This window comes from Chiloscyllium plagiosum, chromosome 3 (genome assembly GCF_004010195.1).
Source record: "Chiloscyllium plagiosum isolate BGI_BamShark_2017 chromosome 3, ASM401019v2, whole genome shotgun sequence".
Classification (NCBI taxonomy): domain Eukaryota; kingdom Metazoa; phylum Chordata; class Chondrichthyes; order Orectolobiformes; family Hemiscylliidae; genus Chiloscyllium; species Chiloscyllium plagiosum.
In genome coordinates, this window is record NC_057712.1 from 97,880,386 (window position 1) to 97,901,689 (window position 21,304).

General features: G+C 42.5%; 2 protein-coding genes across 3 annotated transcripts in view; one reads left to right on the forward strand and one right to left on the reverse strand.

The window, feature by feature from the left end:
* orc3 (origin recognition complex, subunit 3) overlaps nucleotides 1-2,523 on the reverse strand; it is a 67,017-nt gene extending 64,494 nt beyond the window's left edge. The window contains exon 1 of the mRNA XM_043686893.1: nucleotides 2,432-2,523. Coding sequence (XP_043542828.1) covers nucleotides 2,432-2,455 — 24 coding nt within the window. The 5' untranslated portion in view covers nucleotides 2,456-2,523. The remainder of the gene's footprint in view (nucleotides 1-2,431) is intronic.
* A 78-nt stretch (nucleotides 2,524-2,601) lies between these two features.
* rars2 (arginyl-tRNA synthetase 2, mitochondrial) overlaps nucleotides 2,602-21,304 on the forward strand; it is a 76,949-nt gene continuing 58,246 nt past the window's right edge. Inside the window, exons 1-3 of one of the 2 annotated variants that reach the window (XM_043686906.1) lie at nucleotides 2,602-2,789; nucleotides 10,543-10,616; nucleotides 19,156-19,258. In XM_043686906.1, the coding sequence (XP_043542841.1) occupies nucleotides 2,754-2,789; nucleotides 10,543-10,616; nucleotides 19,156-19,258 (213 nt within the window). In that variant the 5' untranslated portion in view covers nucleotides 2,602-2,753. The remainder of the gene's footprint in view (nucleotides 2,790-10,542; nucleotides 10,617-19,155; nucleotides 19,259-21,304) is intronic. The other variant, XM_043686915.1, reaches the window with a different exon arrangement.

Here is a 21,304-nt window from a genome sequence, read left to right on the forward strand (position 1 = left end):
ACTGGACTACACCTCCTCCCAGCACCCTCCTGTAAGAACGCTATCCCTTACTCCCAAATTCTCTGTCCCCGCCGCATCTGCTCACAGGAGGACCAATTCCATCGTAGAACACCCCAGATGGCCTCCTTCTTGAAGGACGACAATTTCCACTCCCATCTGGTCAACGATGCCCTCCAGCGCATCTCCTACACTTCCCGCACCTCCACCCTTGAACGCTACCCCTCCTTCGCCAAAAGGACGGACCTAGCCCATCGTCACCTTCCCCTGCACCAGCCTCCGGATACAACGCATCATCCTCTTCCATTTCCGCCACCTACAATCAGTCCCCACCATCAGAGATATATTTCCCTCTCAGCCCTTTCAGCATTCCGTAGAGACCATTCTCTCCGTGACTCCCTCGTTAGGTCCACATCACCTCCCCACTCCCTGTCCACCAAACCAACCTCCACTCCTGGTATCTTCCTTTACCACCGCAAGAGGTGTAAAACCTGCACCCACACCTCCCCCCTCATCTCCATCCAAGGTCCCAAAGGATCCTTCCAAATCCGACAGATTTCCCTGCACCTCCAAACACCTCATTTACTGTGTCTGTTGCTCTCGATGTGGTCTCCTCTACATTGGGGAGACGGGATGCCAACCTGCGCAACATTTCAGAGAACATCTCTGGGGCACACGCACTAAACAACTCCACCACCCTGTGGCTGACCACTTCAACTCCTTGTCCCACTCCACCAAGGACTTGCAAGTCCTGGGCCTCCTCCATTGCCAGATTCTAACCACCCAACACCTGGAGGAAGAACACCTCATTTTCTGCCTTGGGACCCTCCAAACACACAAGATCAATGTTGATTTCACCAGTTTCCTCATCGCCCCTCCGCCCGCCTTATCCCAGATCCAACCTTCCAACTTGGCACTGCCCTCTTGAACTGTCCTACCTGTCCATCTTTCACCTTATCCCAGATCCACCTTCCAACTCAGCACTGCCCTTTTGAACTGTCCTACCTGTCCATCTTTCTTCCCACCTATCCACTCCACCCTCCGCTCTGACTTACCACCATCACCCCCCACCTCCATCTTCTATCGCATTCCCAGCTACCTTCCCCCAAGCCCCATCCCCTCCCATCTATCTCTCAGCCTCCTTGGGCCTCCCTTACATTCCTTTTGAAGAGTTTATGCTTGAAACATTGACTCTCCTGTTGCTCAGATGTTGCTTGACTGGATGTGCTTCTACAACACCATACTTTTTGACACCTTCCCACTCACCCAAATTCACCTTCAGCATAAATACCATTTTTTCCTAGCTGTTTATGGTTCTGATGAAGAATCACTGGACTCAAAACGTTAACTCTGCTTTCTTCCCAGAGTTGCCTGTTTTGCCTGCAATTTTTTAAAATTTTTGTTTCAGATCTAGTGTCCAGTTATTCATTTTACTGTTTGTCACCACTCAGCACAAAGCATCAGCCTGACTGACACCTAATCTAACACCTTTGACTATCACTTCCTCTAATACCCCAGATAGTAACAATAAGACACACTTATCAATTAGTGTCTAGATTAGAGTGGTGCTGGAAAAGCATAGCAGGTCAGACAGCATCTGTGGAGCAGGAAAATCAACATTTTGGACAAAAGCTCTTCATCAGGGATAGAGAAGGGATCTCCAGCACCACTCTAATCTAGACTCTGGTTTCCCGCATCTGCAGTCCTTGTTTTTACCGACACACTTATCAATTAGACAGCATTTCCAAACGGACAAACTCCACTCAGTAGAAGGATGGGGGCAGCAGATTCATGGAAGCACGACCTGCAAGCTTCTCTTCTGAGTCACATATCATCCTGAACTGGAACAACATTAATGCACTTTCACTGGGTCAAAACTCTGGAGCTCTCTTCCTATCAACGCTGTGAGTCTACCTAGGCCACACAGGCTTCAGCAGTTCAAGAAGGCAACCCAGATCCATCTTCTCCAGGGTGACTGGGAACGAGGAATAAACGGTGGCCCAGCCATCAAAGACCACATCTCCTGTATGATTAGGAAAAAAATCGCCCACTTCATTTCAGTGCCCAGATGCGGATGCTGCACAGTGGCGGATGTGCTCAACTCTCAACACCTATCAGCATGCAAACAGAATCTCATATCATCGCTCAGTTCACAGTCAGGAAAAAGGTACGCTGCAATATTTCTACCAAACGTGACTGCACTGGCTATCCCGTTGAGCACATCGTTTAATTCTGTATGGTCCAGCCTCCCTCCGTCCCCTTGCACATTGTTACTATTTAAATAATCATCTGGAAAACCCTTCTAAGTGCCTATGCTTCCACCGCACTTGCAAGCTGCAGACATCTTTGGCACTGGACAGTACTCCTTGGGGTTTACAGTGAGTTGCAGCCTGCCCTGAGCTGCTGGAGGAGTCTCAGTAAGAGCTGCCTTTACCCGGGACACTGACGAAGTCGCCATTGTCTCCACATTCTCTTTCCGAACGTTGCAACATCCGCCCGCCAGCAGCCAATCAGCGCGCCTCTACCTTCCCCCCGGCGGCCGAGCGGCATCGCCATTGGCTGAGAGTCGTCTCCACCCCCCCAAGCATTTCCCCGGAGAAGAGATCAAAGGTCGGAGGTCGGAGGGTAGTTGTTGCTGCTGCTGCAGCCGGTGGTGTATAGAGTTGAGCAGATGTCAGCGGTCGGATGGATCAGGCACAGTCAGACCGGGAATTGAGAGCGGATTCCTGAATTTTAGGGCCTGGGCAAATGATGGTATGGCTTGTCTTTTCCGAAGGTCTATAGCAGCGCAGGTACGTAGCAGTAAGCAATGTTCTTCACATACACTAATGCAGAGGTTCCGTACTGCGTGACCTTCAGGTGCTGCTTGCTGAGGGTTTTCTTTTGGCAGTATATTCTAAATAGCCCAGCTTTTTAGGTTTTTCTAAATAACGCTTCATTTAAAAAAAATTGGAAGCTGAGAATTGTAGAAGCTTTATGTTACGCAGAATGACAAGACCTAAAGATCTTACTTTCTAAGCTTTACTCTTTTTAAAAAATGTGAAATGAATGTTTGCAGGTTGGAAGTGATATTCTCATAATCAGAGGTATAAACTATTTCATTTGATGAAATGTATGCTTAATCAGTTAATTTCCATTAGCATCAGCAGTAAAATAAACAGAAATATTTGGCATTTAATGATTGTATCGTACAAAATCATTTTACCTTCAGCTGTCTGAAGTGCCAAAATGATTTTTTAAAAATACAAATATTAGTAAAGTAAATTGGATGCCCTTCTTTCCCCATCACAAGCTCTGTCTGGGGCTTTGAAACTGTGGATAGATGCTGTTGAGGAATTCTTCATTCCACATTGTATCCCACAATCCAGACTGTAGCTTCAGTGCAGCACCCCGGAAGTTCTGCATCATTGAAGATGGCATCTTTGGCATGTGATTTAGACTACAGCTATTGTTCACAATAATATGGTAGTTCCTGTGGCATTACTGAAGAAGTGCATGGAGTTGCCCTGTAGACCTGGCATTGTCCATGACCTTGTCACCAAACCAAAATCACTAATAATTAGTTGGACAACAAAATACAGGTATTTGAAATCTGAAATGACAACATAAACTGCTGGAAACATTCTGGTGCATGTGTTAAGAGATGAACAGACAGTTAACCTGGAGGGTCACTGATCCTCACATCAGTTCTGATAAAGTAGTTGACTTGAAATAATAAGCCTATCGTTGTCTTTTCATAAATGCTGTCTGTTGTGACAGTATTTTCAATTCAAAACAATGTTGCCTTGTGAAATACTTTGGGATGTTCTGTGGATTTGAGGAAATCTCCTGAGGAGATCTCTGCAGGCTGCTTCATCAATGACCTCCTCTCCATCAAAGGTCAGAAGTGAGGAATGTTCACTGCTGATTGCACAATGGTCAGCATAATTTGTGACTGTTCAGATAATCCATGTCTAAATGCAGCAAGACCTGGAAAATTTCCAGACTTGGGCTGCAAAGTGACAAGTAACATTTGTGTCACACAAGTGCCATCTCCAATGTGGTACTATCTCCCTGTCACCCCTTGACATTCAATAGTATTACCACCATGCAGTCTCCAGAATTAACATCCTGGGACGGGAAACTAACTGGACTAGCCACATGAATACAATGGCTACTAGAGCAGGACAGATGCTAGGAATTCTGCAGTGAGTAACACATCTCGTGACTCCCCGAAGTATGTCCATCATTTACAAGGCACAAGTCAGGAGTGGGATGGAATATCCGTACTTGCCTGAATGAGTGCAGCTCCAACAAAACTCAAAAACTGACACCATCCAGGACAAAATAGCTCACTTGACTCGCACCATATCTGCAAACATCCACTCCCTCCATCACTGATGCTCAGTTGTGACTATCTGCAAGATGCACTGCAGCAATTCACTAAGGCTCCTTCCAAACCCATGATCACTTCCATCTGGAAGGACAAGGAAGCAGATACAGCTGCAAATTCCCCTCCAAACCACTCCCCATCCCGGTATGGAAATCCATCACCTTTCTGGAATTCCCTTCCTAAAGGCATTGTGGATCGACCTCCAGCACATGGACTGCAGTTTTTCAAGAAGGCAGCTCCCACCATCTTCTCAAAGGAACAAGGGCCAGCGATATTTGTTGGCTCAGCTAATGTTGCCCACAACTGAAGTACGACATAATTTTCTTTCAGAAAACATGTATTTATGTTAACATCAATGGTTTACTACTGAAAGCATTTCAACTAAACTTAAAATAATAGGATTAATGAAGCTAATATAATTATTAGACATTTACAGCACAGAAGGAAAGCCATTTGGTCCAAAGTGTTCTTGTTACACTCAACTGTGTTTCGCTGTGTTTCCCTCAACTGTCCTTTCAGACCATGAGTTCTGGATTATCACCACTCGCCAGGTGAAAATGTTTGACTTGAATCCTGTCTGAGCATCTCAAAATCCTCAAACATTTTGACCCAAGTCTTGTTATGGACCTCTTAACCAAAGTGAATAGAGATTTCATGTTCACCATTTCTAGAGTCCTGCATAACTTTATACATTTGGAGAGGTCTCTGCTCAGCCTACTATTTCCAAAATATGAGTTCGAGCTTATGCAACCATTCCTCAATGACTAAAATTCTCCATTTCATGGAATATCATTGTAAATGTCCTCTGTAGGCTCTCGAAAGCATCTTTCCTATCATGCAGTGACTAGAACTGTACACAGTACTCCAGCTGTAGCCTCACCAATGTTTTACACAGTTGCAGCATACCTCACTGCTGGTAAGTGCCTTGGCTAATAAAAGCAATGTTTCCATGTGTTTCCTTTACCATCTTATCTACCTTCACAGGAACTTCGGGGATCTGTGAACCCACATAGCAAATTGCTTCTGTTCCTGTACACATCTCAGAAGATCCTGTACAGTTCTCGGTTTACAGCTATTTATTGTACATTTGGTTGCCTTATCATTCTTCCCCAAATACATTATTTCTCAATTCTCTGGTCTGAACTCCATTCACCACTGTTTTACCCAGGCTTCCACCAATTTTTAAGCATGAATTGATAGAGGTTTACAGCTTTGCAATTCTGATTCCTAATTTATCCTGTTGAAACTTCAGGAACTGTGTACACTGTATATTTATTACAAGACTTTAAATAGAAGATCTTTTAAATTGTCACTTCTGTTTCAGTGACACTATCCAGACCATTTGACTTTGTGAAGAGGTAAATGAGTGTGACAACATGTATTAAATTGTCTAAGTATTTCGGAGTTCTTTTTCTTCCTGTCCGTGTGTCAGATGTTTTCAGAATTCAACGTACCGTTTCATGTGAACCTCTTCCTCTGTGTAGCTATAATAAATAGTCTTTTAAATTGTTGATAAAAAGCTATATCATGTAAGATGCACCGCATCATAAATATTATATGCAACCTTTTTTGGCATGAGATTGCTAACCGTGAGATTTGTAATGTGGGGATTAACAGTGGTGTACTGGTATGGATAGAGAACTGGTTGGCAGACAGGAAACAAACAGATCCATTTCTGAGTGGTAGGCAGTGAACAGTGAACTGCATGGATTAGTACTTGGACACTAGCTGTTCACAATATATTTGAATGATTTTAGATGAAGAAGCTAATTGTAATATCTCCAAGTTTACAGCCAACACAAAGCTGGGTGGGGACGTGAACTGTCAGGAGGATGCAGAGATGCTTCAGTGTAATTTGCACAAGTTGAATGAATGGGCAAATACATGGCAGATGAAGTATAAGTAGATAAATGTGAAATTGCCCACTTTGCTAACAAAAGCACTCCAGCAGATTATTGTTCAAATGACGATCGATTGGGAAAGGGGGCCTTGCTCATTCAGCAGTTGCTGAAAGTAAGCGTACTGGTGCAGCAAGTGATTAACAAGACAAATAATATGTTGGCATTTGTAGTGAAAGGACTCAAGCACAGTAGCAGGGATGTCTTTCTGTAATTGTATAGGGCACTGGTGAGACCTTATCTGCTGAAGGGTGGAGGGGAGCACAACAAATATTTACCAGATTAAACTCAATCCCAGGAATGAGATGAGTCAGTGGGGATCTCACAAAAACCCATAAAGTTCTAAATGGCCTGGACAGGTATTATTGCTAGACTATTAACCCTAGAAACTTAGCAAATATTCTGGGAACCCAAATTAGAATCCTGCCATGGCAGATGATGGAATTTGTATTCAATTTAAAAAAAAAATTGAATTAAGAATTTTCTGACCAGGAAACCATTGTCGATTGTTGGAAAAACCCGTCTGGCTCACTAATATGCTTCGGGGAAGGAAATCTGCCACCTTCACCCAGTCTGGCCGACATGTGGCTCCAGACCCACATCAACATGGTCGACTCTCAACTGCCCTCTGAAATGGCTCAGCAAGCCACTCGATTTGTTTCAATCGCTACAGAGCTGGCACAGTGGTTAGCACTGCTGCCTCAGCCAGAGCTGGCACAGTGGTTAGCACTGCTGCCTCAGCGCCAGAGACCCGAGTTAAATTCCAGCCTCGGGCAACTGTCTGTGTGGAGTTTGCACATTCACCCCATGTCTGCGTGGGTTTCCTCCGGGTGCTCCGGTTTCCTCCCACAGTCCAAAGATGTGCAGGTCAGGTGAATTGGCCAGGCTAAATTGCCCGTAGTGTTAGGTGAAAAGGTAAATGTAGGGGAATGGGTCTGGGTGGGTTGGTCTTCAGAAGGTCGGTGTGGACTTGTTGGGCTGAAGGGCCTGTTTCCACACTGTAAGTAATCTAATCTAATCTCAAAAAAAAAGAAATGAAACCGATGGATCACCCAATATCAACTGAAGCATCAGAAAAGACAACGGCAGGCTACAGCCCTGTTGACCATGCAGAGTCATCCTTACTAATATCTGGGGGCTAGTGCCAAAATTGGGAGTCCTCAACATTTGACCCTATGAAGCCTCATGCTTCAGGTTAAACATAGGCAAGGAAACTTGTCGTTGATTACAATTCACTGTGCTCTCTTGGCTGAGGAATCTGTATTCCCCTGTGTTGAACAACTCTTGGAGAAGCACTAAGGGTGGCAAGGACTCAAACGTGCGCTCGGGTGGTGTTGATTTCAATGTCCACCACCAAGAATGGCTTGGCAGCAGTACTACTGTTCACATTGGTCGAGACCTAAAGGACATAGCTACTGGACAGGGTCTGCAGCAGGTGGTGAGGGAACAAACAAGAGGGAAAAACATTCTTGACCTCGTCCTTACCAAACCGCCATCTGCAGAAGCATCTGACTAACTATCGGTAAGAGTGATGATCACATAGTCCTTGTGGAGATTAAGTCCTGCCTTCACATTGAGAATAACCTGTGTCGTGTTGTGTGGCATTATCACCGTGTGAACTGGGATCGAGTTCAACAGATCTAGCAACTGAAGACTGGGCATCCACGAGGCACTATGAACCATTCTCCAGCACAATCTGCAACCTCATGGCCTGACATATTCCCCATTCAACCATTAACATCAAGCCAGGGCATCAGCCCATCTACCCAAGTTCAATGGGGAGTGCAGGAAGGCATGCCAGGAGTATTACCAGGCATACCTAAAAATGAGGTATCATCCAAATGAAGCTACCAAACACAACTACCTGCGTGCCAAGCAGCAAGTGATAAAGCTAAACTCTATCCCACAAACAGCAGATCAGATCTAAACTCTTGTAGTTCAGCCACATCCAGTCGTGAATGGTGGTGGACAATTAAACAACTCACTGTAGGAGGAAGCTGCACAAATATCCCCACCCCCCTCTGATGGAAGATCCCAATCCATCAGTGCAAAACATAAGGCTGAAGCATGCGCAGTAAACTTCAGCCAATTTCATTCACTCCACATGACGACATCAAGAAACGATTGGAGGTACCGAGTATAGCTATGGGCTCTGGCAATAGTACTGAAGACATGGGCTCCTGAACTTAATGGTCTCCTCACCAAGCCCTTCCAGTACAGTTACAACACTGGCATTTACCTGACAGTTACGAAAATTGCCCAAGTATATCCTGTACATGAAATGCAGGACAAATCCAATCCAGCCAATGACCATCCCATCAGTCTGTCGATCATTAGTAAAGTGACGGAAGGTAACGCCCAGTTTGGGTTCCACCAAGATCTTTCAGCTCCTGATGTCATTGGTTCATGCACAGACAAAAGGGCTGAATTGCAGAGGTGACAGTGATAGCCCTTGATATCAAGGCAGCATCCGACCAAGGAGCTCTAACAAAACTGCAATCAATGGGTATCGTGGGCAAACTCTCCACTGGTTAGAGTCATACCTAGCACAAAGGAAAATGGTTGTGGCTGTTGAAGGTCAGTCATCTTAGCTGCTGGGCATCTCTGCAGGTCTTCCTCAGGGTAGTGTACTTGCCCCTCATCAATGCTATAATTACCTTCCCTCCATTATAAGGTCAGAAATGGGGATGTTCAAACATCAATAAACAATGTTCAGCACTATTTGCAACTCCTCAGATACTGAAGCAGGCTATGTTCAACTGCAACAAGATCTTGGGCTGACATTCATGCCTCGTGAATGCTAGGCAATGACCATCTGCAATAAGAGACAGTCTAATCACCACCCCTTCACATTCAGTGGTGTTACCATCACTGAGTCACTGAATAGCAACATTCTAAGAGTTACTATTGACCAGAACTCCATGAACTTGCTGTATAAACAAGAACAGGTCAAATGCAAGGAATACTGTGGCGAGTAACTTGCCTCCTGACTCCCCAAAGTCTGTCCACCAGGCAGTGTCTACAGGACTCCCGGCAGTGAATGTGGTGGCAAGGTGAAGGGACTCTAGGCATGGCCGACTGCTTTGTGCTGATGTTGGACTCTGTGTCAGCGTGGGGAAAGGGTCTAATCCACATCCGTAGCTCAGGCACTTGAGGACTGTAATTTTGAACTTTTAAATTTTTACCTTGATATTCTTTTGAGTTGGTTTCTTTTCTGTATTTTTAAGATGGCACCAATAGTGACGACATTACGCAACATTTTCACAGTATTTGTCTCAATTACATGAAATGACCACATGATGATAAATCAATTAACATTTAGAAGGACAAGGGCAGCAGACAGATGGGAACACCACCACCTGCAAGTTCCCCTTCAAGCCACTCACCATCTTGACTTGGAAATATATCGCCTTTCCTTCACTGTCACTGGGTCAGAGTCCTGGAGTTCTCTCCCTAATGACATTGGGGATCTGCCCACAGCTGGTGGACTGCAGTGATTCGGGAAGGCAGTTCACCACCACCTCCTCAAGGGCAACTTGGGCTGGACAATAAATGCTGGTTAATGCCCAAGCCCCATGAATGAATAATGTTTCTAAAAATAAAATGCAGGGAGGATGTTCCCGATGATGATGAAGTCCAGAACCAGGAGTCACAGTTTAAAGTTAGGGGGCTGAACCATTTAGGCCTGAAATCCAGAGAAATTTCTTCACCCAGAAAGTGGTGAGCCTGTGCAGTTGTCTGCCACAAAAAGAGGTTGAGGCCATTGTTTTAAGAAAGAGATAGATATCGTTCCTCCGGCTAAAGGGACCAAAGGGTATGGGATTGGTACCAAGTTGGATGATCAGCCATGACCATGTTAGACGTTGGGATCGGTTTGAAGAGCTAATTGCCTACTCCAGCTCCTATTTTCAATGTTTCTCAAATCACTAATAGCATCATTATTTGACTGTTATATGAAGTGTACAAATAGTTAACATCCTCATTGATGAGCACACTCATTTCAAAGATGTTTTAACTGTTACATAAATGAAAGGAGCCTGTGGTCAAATATCAGATAGTAATGAGATCATTAAAGTTTAAAAAAAAAATCATGCAAGCCAAATTACACTTCAATAAATTGCCAATTTAACGTGATGTGATTAAATTACAGCCTCATACCTCAGGTGCTTATTGCTGTTTACACATTTAAATAACATTTTTAATTGTCAAAATTTTGGAAAATTCAGTTTGCATATTCTCAAGTTTACTCTACTCTAATTTTGTTGTTTTCCTCAGCTTTCCAAAGTCCTGGGGACCTCTACAGAGAAGCTTATTCCTATGGTGTCAGCTGTTCCTGTCTCCAAAAAACAGTAATTTAACCATTTTATATATTTTATGTACACTGTTGATTTAGATTGCATTAGTAAAATTTAAAGAAAGTGCACCTTGATGCCTTTGTAGCAGTTTAGTTAGTATGTAGCCTAAAGTGACACAGTTTTCATATGCTCAGTCATGTCACTGTCAGGGATGCATCCTACTTTCAGCCCCTTTAATTCATCTCGACTTGCCTCCTCCAGTTCCCGCCCATCAAATCTCCGTCCACTCTGTATGCTATGCTTTGCCAATCATTGTTCATGCAGATATTGCTCCTCTGTGCTTGGCTGAGTGCAGCACATCAACACTGTACATCTGACCATGATTGGGATTCAAGGGATAATAATTAAATGCTGAATGAACTTGCTGACTGGGAAATAAATATTTTTAGACTCATGGAGCAAAGGAAGGAAAATCAGCAAAGTAAAGGGAAAAGTTTAATGTTGCTGAAATAGCTCTCTTTACTGAGGAGGAACTTATGATAATCATGTAATATTTATGATGCTTTATAGGCATGTTTTACAAATCACAAAAACAAATAATGTAAATCTTTTAGAAGTTCCTTGACTGCTTTTGAATTCTGAGTATTTAAAAATATCCAGGTGCAAGCAAAGATCAAGACTGAAAAGAATAGGGCAAGATATGAGGCAAAACCATATGCAGTGCCATGCTGTTTTTTTTTATTGGAAGTCTGAAGATCATCAGATAAAGGGAACATTTCAAAGAAAACTTTGATGTCCTGGAAACAAATGTGTTCAAGGTCATAGGTTGAGAATATAGTGCAACTATAATTGACACTTCACAAGATACACTTAGAAGTGCTGGCCTATGTGTTATTCTCATAATTGCAATATAAATAATTTTCAAACAAAAATTTTAGATTTCATTCACCTACTTTCCATAAATTCATAGTTAGCTTTCTGTATTTTCAATTTTAAATGTTGAATCTCTTTTTATGTATAGATTCAGATTTCCTGTTTGAGTCCAATCTCAATCTCTGTCATAGGAGCAGAGTTGGGTTATGGTGCAGAGCTGAGGCATTTTGGATTTGACCTCCGTTCTGGCGAGCTGAGAAAATAATGATTTTGGTTTTCCCGATGCTGACCTGAAAGAAATTATCGTGCATCCAAAATTTGATGCAGGTCATGCAGTACTTGAGCACAGAGATAAAATGACCTGTAAAAGTGATTGATTGATTAGATTAGATTCCCTACACTGTGGAAACAGGCCCTTCAGCCCAACCGTCCACACTGATCCTCCGAAGAGTAACCCACCCAGACCCATTCCCCTCTGACTAATGCACCTAACACTATGGGCATTTTAGCACGGCCAATTCACCTGACCCGCACATCTTTGGATTGTGGGAGGAAACCAGTGCACCCAGAGGAAACCCACACAGACACAGGGAGAATGTGCAAACTTCACACAGACAGTCACCCGAGGCTGGAATCGAACCTGGGACCCTGGTGCTGTGAGGCAGCAGTGCCACTGTGCCAGTGTGCCGCTGAGCCACTGTGCCAGTGGTTCCTGGAAGCTGATCTCCTGTTTGTAGCTGGTGTAGATAAATAGGCTCCTCCTGCCCTGCAATTTTCCAATTTTTAAATAATTCCACCACCAGTGAATGTGCTTTCTTCCTTGTTTCTTAGATTATCCTTAATCTGGTTTTTGGTTATCTGCCCTAAAACCCTCCACGTGTGGCATGGTGTCAAATATTGTTAGTTAACGCTTCTTTGAAGCAGCTTCCAATCCTTCATTCTGCTAAAGACACCATATTATTGCAAGCTGTTATCCCTACTGATGGGGAAGACCCCGATAAAGGGTATGAATGATGAAATTGTAAGGGAGGCAGATTATTAGAGCAGAATAAACGTGTACATTCAATAACCTGAATTTTGCTGTTGCAATGACAGTAACACTGTCAGTGTTGTCGTAACTCCACTGAGACCTGATGGCAAATGTCTAGTTAGACACGGAATACCACTGTGTTCTCCTCAGAATGCAAGCAATTAGAAATTACTAAATTGACAAAAATACTTCCATTCCTTCACGCTTAATCTTTCTGTAACAAGCTTTATGTGAAGTAAAGCTGGGGTTTTATAACTGACATCTTACCTTCATTGTTATTTTGAGACATCCTCACTGTTGTAAAAAGATGAACTTTAAATATTTATGTATGAATATAGGCCATTCAGCCCCTCGAACCTGCCTCACCATTCAATAAGATTACAGCTGATGTGATCCCAACCTCAAATCTGCCTTCCTTCCTGCCTCTGATAACTTTTCACCATCGTGATGGGGAATTCTAAATGCGAAAGAGAAAGTTTGCATACAGTACTTCTATTTTCTTAATCTCGTGTGTTGCAATCCATTATTGGTCTATCTGTAAAAGCTGAAAATCCAAAATCAAGCAATTCAGTGATATATGCTTCCTGGTTTGCTCTTTGTAAGAATGCATCAATGTGATTTGGCTGTACACCCTGTCTTGACGATACCAGTATTATTGGTTACCTAGAGGTCTCATTGATTTGGAGCCAGATCTCAATTGCTGTCAGCAACTGGATAGTTGTGCTGCAGAGCTCTGTAGATTTTTGTTTTTTGGCAGCAGTTTTAAAATTAGCAACATATGACTTTGTTTTGGCATTGACTGCAAACATGCACTGAATCGATCCATGCTTCTATTCTGTGTGCCAGTCACTGTGGTGTTTTTGCAACCTTGTTGCAGAATCAGTAGCTTCTGCAGGCAGGCTGTAGGAAACCACTGCATCCTAATGACTACCCCAAGGAACTCCTGTTGTGAAGAAGCAATGCATTACCAATGGTGAGAAATCAGTGTTGTTAGCAACAAAAAAAACTTCCACAGCGTTACATAAAAAAGCAACAGGTAATGAACTGTAATAGTCAATGTTGACGTGACGGCCAGTGTCATGACTTTTTTAAAAAAAGATTTTGGAAGGTTTTTTAAAGATGGAGACTAACAGAGTCTTCTGCAGATACTTTTTTTTGAATACCCAACTCAGTATACAAATAGATAAGCCAAGGCAATCAACCCCACTTCTGACCTGATAATGGAGGATGTCATTGAAGCATCTGTAGATTGTTCAGTCTAGGACACTACCCTGAGGAACTCCTGCAGGGACATCCTCAGACTGAGATGATTGGCCTCCAACTACCGTAACTATCTTCCTTTGTTCTAGGTGTAAGTGCAACAAACGGAGAGTTTAGAAATAATAAATAAAGCTAAGCTGATTTAAGAATTATGATTATGTTTTTCTTTCCTGATTTTCTTATCCAGTTGTCTGAAAATCCAGCGCACTTTGGAAAATATGGATGGTAATAAGATCAAAGTTCACCATCTTTTTGTTTCTGTTTTGTGTGACCTATTTAAATAATACTGGAGTTTAAAACAACAAATGCCTGTACCTTATTGGAAGGCCAAGGCCTGATTGAGCTAATTCTGAGCCAGAATTAATGTAATAGTTCATGGAAAATATTGCAAATATCCACTCATGAAAGGCAGTTTGAAATTAAAAACTTGCACTGTGTGTAGCATTTTTTTCCAAGCACACTGGATCTCCCAGAGTACCTTACAAACATTGAAGGACTTTTCAAAGTTGTTATTACAACTGTTGTAATGTAGAAAATGTATTCGTCAATTATATCACAGCAGCTCCCAAAAACAACAATACAGTAATGAGTAGACAGCCTGTTTTGGGATGTTAAATAAGGGATAGATATTTCCAGGACACAGGGGATAATCCTCCTACTCTCCTTCACAGCAGTGCACAGGATCTTCTAAATCTAATGAAGGATAGATGGAGCCTCAGTTTATTATCTCACTAAAAGTGGGCTTTTTGAATCCGGAACTTTAGGGCACCAAACTTACTAGTAACCGGGGTGTGGGTGATACACTGCCTGCATTTATTTGCAGGATTACAAGTAACTCTGTGTAATAGCCATATACCTCCATCTTATTCATCTGTCCAGAAACAGCACCAGTTTTTTTTGGTAAGGATGAACGTTTGTTTTTTGCCTTCACTATTACCAGAAATCCATTCCATGTATTGATTTCTCTTTTTAATTTGGAGAATAATATCAGTACCCCATTCTGCCTTTTGCTAACTTGAATCTTCTTGCCATACACTTTTAATTTACATTCAAACGATTCTCAAATTATCATATACGTCTCCTATAAGGCCACTTCCTAGAAATTTCCTTTGAAAAATTGAAAATAATTTAAGAAGATGTCTGAACTCCACCTTATCCAAGTCCTAACTGGCCCGTACATTGTCCTGAGATACTACTTAGTTGTATGTTATAAAATCAGAGGAAACAGCCCCTCAACATCTATCTGTTCATGTTCTCTATGAACTATATATCTTTCAATAAGATCTCTTTTCAAGCACTTAAATTCCAGGCAGTATAGGCCCAGTCTACACCACCTTGCAGTCATCATTCATTACTCTGAGGATTAAAGTATTAATTGTCTCCATCATGTCTATGACCAGAACTGGATGTGCTACTTGAGGACTGCATTTGACTCAACCTCTATACAGTTTAACCATATTCCATTGGAATTATTTTTTCTTTGTGATGTAGTTCAGCGTTTTGGTTGATGATTGTTGTGCTAAATTGCTTGGATGTGTTCAGTTGAATGGAGACTCTAAATCTCTTTCTGTTTCAACCTTGGCCATCTCAACACTCTTCACTGAGTGCCTGTATATTTTTTTTCTTCTCTGCAATGTTTTTTATTTAGAGCCATGGAGTCCTAGAGCTGTACAGTACGGAAACAGACCTTTCAGTCCAACTCATCAAAGCCAACCAGATATCCTAAATTAAGCTAGTTCTGTTTGCCAGCCCTAGCATCCCTCTGAACCCTTCCTTTTCATATACCCATCCAGATGCCTTTAATTGTACCAGCCTCTACCGCTTCATCTGGCAGCTCAATCCATATATGCACCCCTCCTCTGTATGAAAGATTTGCCCCTTCGGTCTCTTTTATATTTTTCCCCTCTCACCCTAAACCTTTGCCCTCTAGTTCTGGACTCCCCCACCCCAGGGAAAAGACATTGTCTGTTTACCCTATTCATGCCCCTCATGATGTTATAAACCTCTATAAGGTCACCCCTCCGCCTCCGATTCTCCAGGGAAAACAGCCCCAGCCTTTTCGGCCTCTCCTCATCACTCAAACTCTCCAACCCTGGCAACACTCTTGTATATCTTTCCTGAACGCTTTCAAGTTTCACAATATCCTTCCTATAGGAGGGAGACCAAAATTGCTCATACTCTTCCAACAGTGGCCTAACCAACGTCCTGCACAGCTGCATCATGACCTCCCAACTCCTATACTCAATGCTCTGGCCAATAAAGGAAAGCGTACCAAATGCTGCCTTCACTATCCTATCTACCTGAGATGCCACAATGTGAATTAAATTTTATTCGTCAGCATCCAGTCAAATGTTTGCTTCGTTAACTCATGCTACAATTTCTGGGCCACTTCCACTAATTCCATGGCCACTTCCATTTTAGTGTCAGTAAATCTTTCCACTCTCCGTATCCAGATTGTTTGTGGACTTGAGAAGTAGTAGTAGTGGACCTAAAATTAATCAAATACAATACCCCTACTTATTCTGGCTGCATTTATCTGCCTACTAATAGTTCAGTCTTTTTGTCAACCCAAAAAGCCCTGAATCTCCACATCTTCTAGTATGATCTTTCATGTGAATTTTTTTTCTATTGTCCTTTTGGAAGCCTGCATTCACCTGTATGGTCTACAGACTATTTTTAGGCTGATGCCTGTTCAGAGATGTGAAAGAGTTAACCCAGATAGTATCTCCCTACTCTGAATCCATTTTGGCATCTGTTTGCGAGGATCTTTTATATATAAGACATAATATTCAACTTTACTCCTGACGCATCCGTTATATTATATTGCATGAAGTAGAAGTCAGGTTGGTGGGTCTGGTGATGTCTGTGTCAGTTTTGCTATCGGTTTTGAAAACGGACACTACATTGATCAGCTTCCAATCCATTTGTAACTCACTTGTTAAGTCTTTGCAAATCTCCTATCAGATATGTCTCCACGCTCCATCTGTCTGTGGTGGTATTAATTTTGAGCTCTTTTAATCTGACTCTGATATCCATCTGATTTACTGTGCATTCACTGGATTTTATCTTGGTCATCTGTCGTGTTACTCATAATCACCTTGCAAAGGAAGACATGTTCACCTTCAGTTTTAATTCTGATTACATCGTTTATGATTCTGTTTCCTCTCTGAGAGATCTTACTGTTGAAACACTGATAGCATTCTTTACCCATCTGTTTGAATTTTGCTGCCGTGTTTTATTTTTCTGGATCACCCTTTTGTCCCTCTGATCATAATGTTCGCGTCTTCATCCCAATGCAATGCTAATTCATTCTGCTGCAGGATTTAAAGAAGTTCCTTTGTTTTAAAATTTGTAATAATCCATCAAAGACATAACCTGTTGACACAAACAGAAATGTCTGGTTAAACTCAGCAGGTCTAGCAGCATCTGTGGGGAGAGAGCAGAGTTAATGTCTTGAGTCCAGTAATTTTTCATCAGAAGTTTTCATCAGGGTGGTACGGTGGCTCAGTGGTTAGCACTGCTGCCCCACAGCACCAGGGTCCCAGGTTCGATTCCAGCCTCGGGCATCTGTCTGTGTGGAGTTTGGACTTTCTCCCAGTGACTTTGTGGATTTCCTCCGGGTGCTCCGGTTTCCTCCCACAATCCAAAGATGTGCAGATCAGGTGAATTGGCCATGCTAAATTGCCCCGAGTGTTAGGTGCATTAGTCAGAGGGAAATGGGTCTGGGTGGGTTACTCTTCGGAGGGTCGGTGTGGAGTTGATGGGCCGAAGGGCCTGCTTCCTCACTGTAGGGAAGCTAATCTTAAAAACCCCAGTTTCCATAAAGATGTACCAGACTCGAACTGTGAACCCTACTTTCACACTCCAGAAGCTACCAGACCTGCTGAGTTTCACTGCCAGTTTCTGTTTTTTTTTCTCCAGCATCCACATTCTTTGTTTTATTGTAACCTGTTGACTTGCCTACCTGTTTCCTCCCCAATGTCTGAAACTTATTGGTGTTTCCACAACTAGCCCCTAAAGCCTTTCATAAGCAATGGTTAATCTATAATTTTGTGACTTGTGTTTACCTTTATGCCATTACTCATGCTATAACCCCAGTTCCCATTCTGTAGAGTTGGTTCTGCTATAGCACGGTAGTTCCTTTCTCGAGCGACCCCAAATTATAAGAAAATCATGTAATAGCAGCACCATTTAAATTAATGGGGCTGGAATTGTGGTGTAACCAATACAACCTTTAAACGTTCACACTTTAGAAACAGTGTCCCCAGTTTGTCAATCGTGCTGTAGCGAATTCACATGAAGGAAACCCGCATTATAGCCAAACGACTTGTACTGCTTTATTTCCCCCTCAGTGCATGCATGTTAAAGTCTTCATTTTGAAATTCCTCCTTATTTGAGTCATTGAGCATGGAAACCGATCCTTCAGTTCAACTAGCCCATGCCAAATTAAACTAGTCCCACTTACCTGCATTTGGTCCATATCCCTCCAAACCCTTCCTAGTCATGTATTTACCCAATTGTCTTTTAAATGTTGTAACTGTACCTGCATCCACCACTTCTGGCAGTTCATTCCACACACTAACAGCTCTGTGTTTTTAAAAAAAAAAAAATGCCTTCCTAACTTTTTAAAATCTTTCTCCTCTTGCTTTAAAAATCTGTCCCCGGTTTTGAAATCCTCTATCTTTGCTCTTCACCTATCTATATCCCTCATGATTTTATAAACCTCGACGAGGTCACCCTTCAATGACTTACGCCCCAGTGGAAAAGAAACTTCTAAAGATTGAACCCTCCCTAGCTCGAAGGGAAGGATTTTTTTCTTCACTGTAGTCTTAATTAGCTTAATGTCTTAAATATAAACTGACTGTGTTATAAAAACAGACTATAAAACCCTGTTTGGTTTGTTACTTGCTTGCCAACATATTTTTCATAACTCAAGTAATACTTTACTCTCTGCTCGTGTAAAATTGAAAGCTTTGGTTTGAGCAGCTTGGCACTGAATTTTCATTTGGGTGCAGAGGCATGTTCTGACACAAATGCTTACACTACTTTTGAGGTGAAATCCTCTTTTCTTTCACATGCCCAACGCTGGTGTCATTTTCATCAGGCCTTTTTGAGTCTTTGCTAAGTTTTGCTCTGAGAGTTTCCTTTCTTATGGTTCTTGTTTTCTGCTTGTCCTTTGGTTTCCAGTTGAACAATGGAGTTCACCATTCAGCTGTTCCACTCTTATCTGTTGAATACATTTCTGTGTCCTTTGAAATAACTTGTGACCTTAATCTCGCATTTGGTTTTGACTTTTTTTTTTAGTTTTTCCTGCATCCTGATGTTGTCCGCGCTTCTTTGCAGCGGATTTTGACATTGTCTATCTGTACGTCTGTCTAATGTGTTGAGGAAAGGCAAGTTGCGTTTAATGTTCTTTCAAACATTTTTCAGGCAGACCCTAGATTTTCGCATATCCGTGAACTCTGTGCTGGAGAAAGGCTGCCTAAGATCGGGGTCGACTGTCCAGAGTCAAGCAAGGCAATTGTCTGAGCAGGTACTGTTACTTGAGGACACCAGGTTGTGCATGTTGCTTTGGAAGAGGATGGTGGTTATTACTGACTTGAAGGTAGAGGTATTCCTGGGTCTGTATCAAAGCATTGGCTAGACGCTGTGATTATCAAGGAATCTCATTGGTTGGAGTTTTGCTTTGAATGGAAGGAATATCAGGCAGATGGGCGATGTTTGGCTTGGCTTTCCAGTTTTTGTTGCAGTCAGGCAATCCAGTGTGTTTCGATGGAATCCCAGGATTCTGTCCCTTAAATCTTTGAGGCTAACAGAACAGAAAATGTAGACTCTGAACCGATTTTATATTTAAAAGGTGAACTCCTCGTACTGAAAGTGCCTGTGATGTACAGCCATTCCTATCTTGTAGCATCTGTAGCAGGGGAGTAGGCGTTTACTTTGGCAGAAAACAGCCACCCTCCCGATGATGAACGTTGCAGTTGGATCTGATATGCTGCCATCAAGTAGCCGATTGAAAATACATCTTTGTTTCTCTTTCCTAGTGAGAATAAATCCAATTGTATATAAACAGAAATCTTAATAAACAGAAATGTTTATCAGCAAGGTAAAATAAATAATTTTAGAAATTTTTGTTATAGTTTCACTCTTTACTGGATGATAAAGTCCTAAATGGCTTGAAGTAGGTTTCTTCTCATTGCCAATCTGTATACTTATTCTTCAGGATGTGGATGGTGCTGACAAGCATAGTGTCTATTGTTGCTTGTGAGGAGGTGGTGATGAAGGATCTATCTTTATTGGACCTCAGCATTCTGTGTGGTGAGGGTATTCTTCCAGTGCTAAAGAGCTATGGTTTGTGTAATTTCGACACTGTCGAGTATTTTGCACAAATCACTCCCTGGTAAAAGTAAGGCTGAGAAGAAATGCTTTTTTAAAAAAAAAATTGCAAAGAACTGTTGATGCTGAAAATCAGAAAAAAACATAGAAATTGCTCAAAAAGGTCTGTTGGCCTGGCAGCGTTTGTGGAGAGAAAGCAGTTAACATGTCAGGTCCAAAGTGTTCTGAAGAAGGGTCACTGGACTTGAAATGTCTCTCCATAGATGCTACCAGATCTTGAGTTTCACCAGCAATTTTGAATTTTTGTTTCTGAGAAGAAATGTATTTGAATCTATTTTCATCAAAGTTGTGAAGAAACATGATTCTTATGGGGTCTTAAAGTTTACCTATTACATAGAACATGGAAAAGTACAGCACAGAACAGGCCCTTCGGCCCAAGATGTTGTGCTGAGGATTAACCCTAATCTAAAATAACCTAACCTAGGCACCCATCAACTCACTGCTATCCAAGTGAATGTCCAGCAATCGCTTAAATGTCCCCAATGATTCTGCTTCCACCATCACAGCTGGCAATGCATTCCATGCATTCACATCTCTCTGCGTAAAGAACCTACCTCTGACGTCTCCTCTACACCTTCCTCCTAACACCTTAGGACCCTTTGTGGCTGTCAATCCTGCCCTTGCGAAAAGTCTCTGGCTATCGACTCTATCCATGCCTCTCATTACTTTGTACACCTTGATCAGGTCTCCTCTCTTCCTCCTTCTCTCCAGAGAGATAAGTCCGAGCTTAGTCAACTTCTCTTCATAAGACAAGCCCTCCAGTCCAGGCAGCATCCTGGTAAACCTTCTTTGCATCCTCTCCAACGCCTGTGTATCTTTCCTAAATAAGAGATGGAAATGTGTTGCTGGAAAAGCGCAGCAGGTCAGGCAGCATCTAGGGAACAGGAGAATCGACGTTTCGGGCATTAGCCCTTCTTCAGGAATGAGGAAAGTTGGTCCAGCAGGCTAAGATAAAAGATAGGGAGGAGGGACTTGGGGGAGGGGCGTCGGAAATGTGATAGGTGGAAAGAGGTCAAGGTGAGGGTGATAGGTCAGACTGGGGTGGGGGCGGAGAGGTCGGGAAGAAGATTGCAGGTTAGGAAGGCGGTGCTGAATTTGATGGATTTGACGGAGACAAGGTGGGGGGAGGGGAAATGAGGAAACTGGTGAAACCCGAGTTCATCCCTTGTGGTTGGAGGGTCCC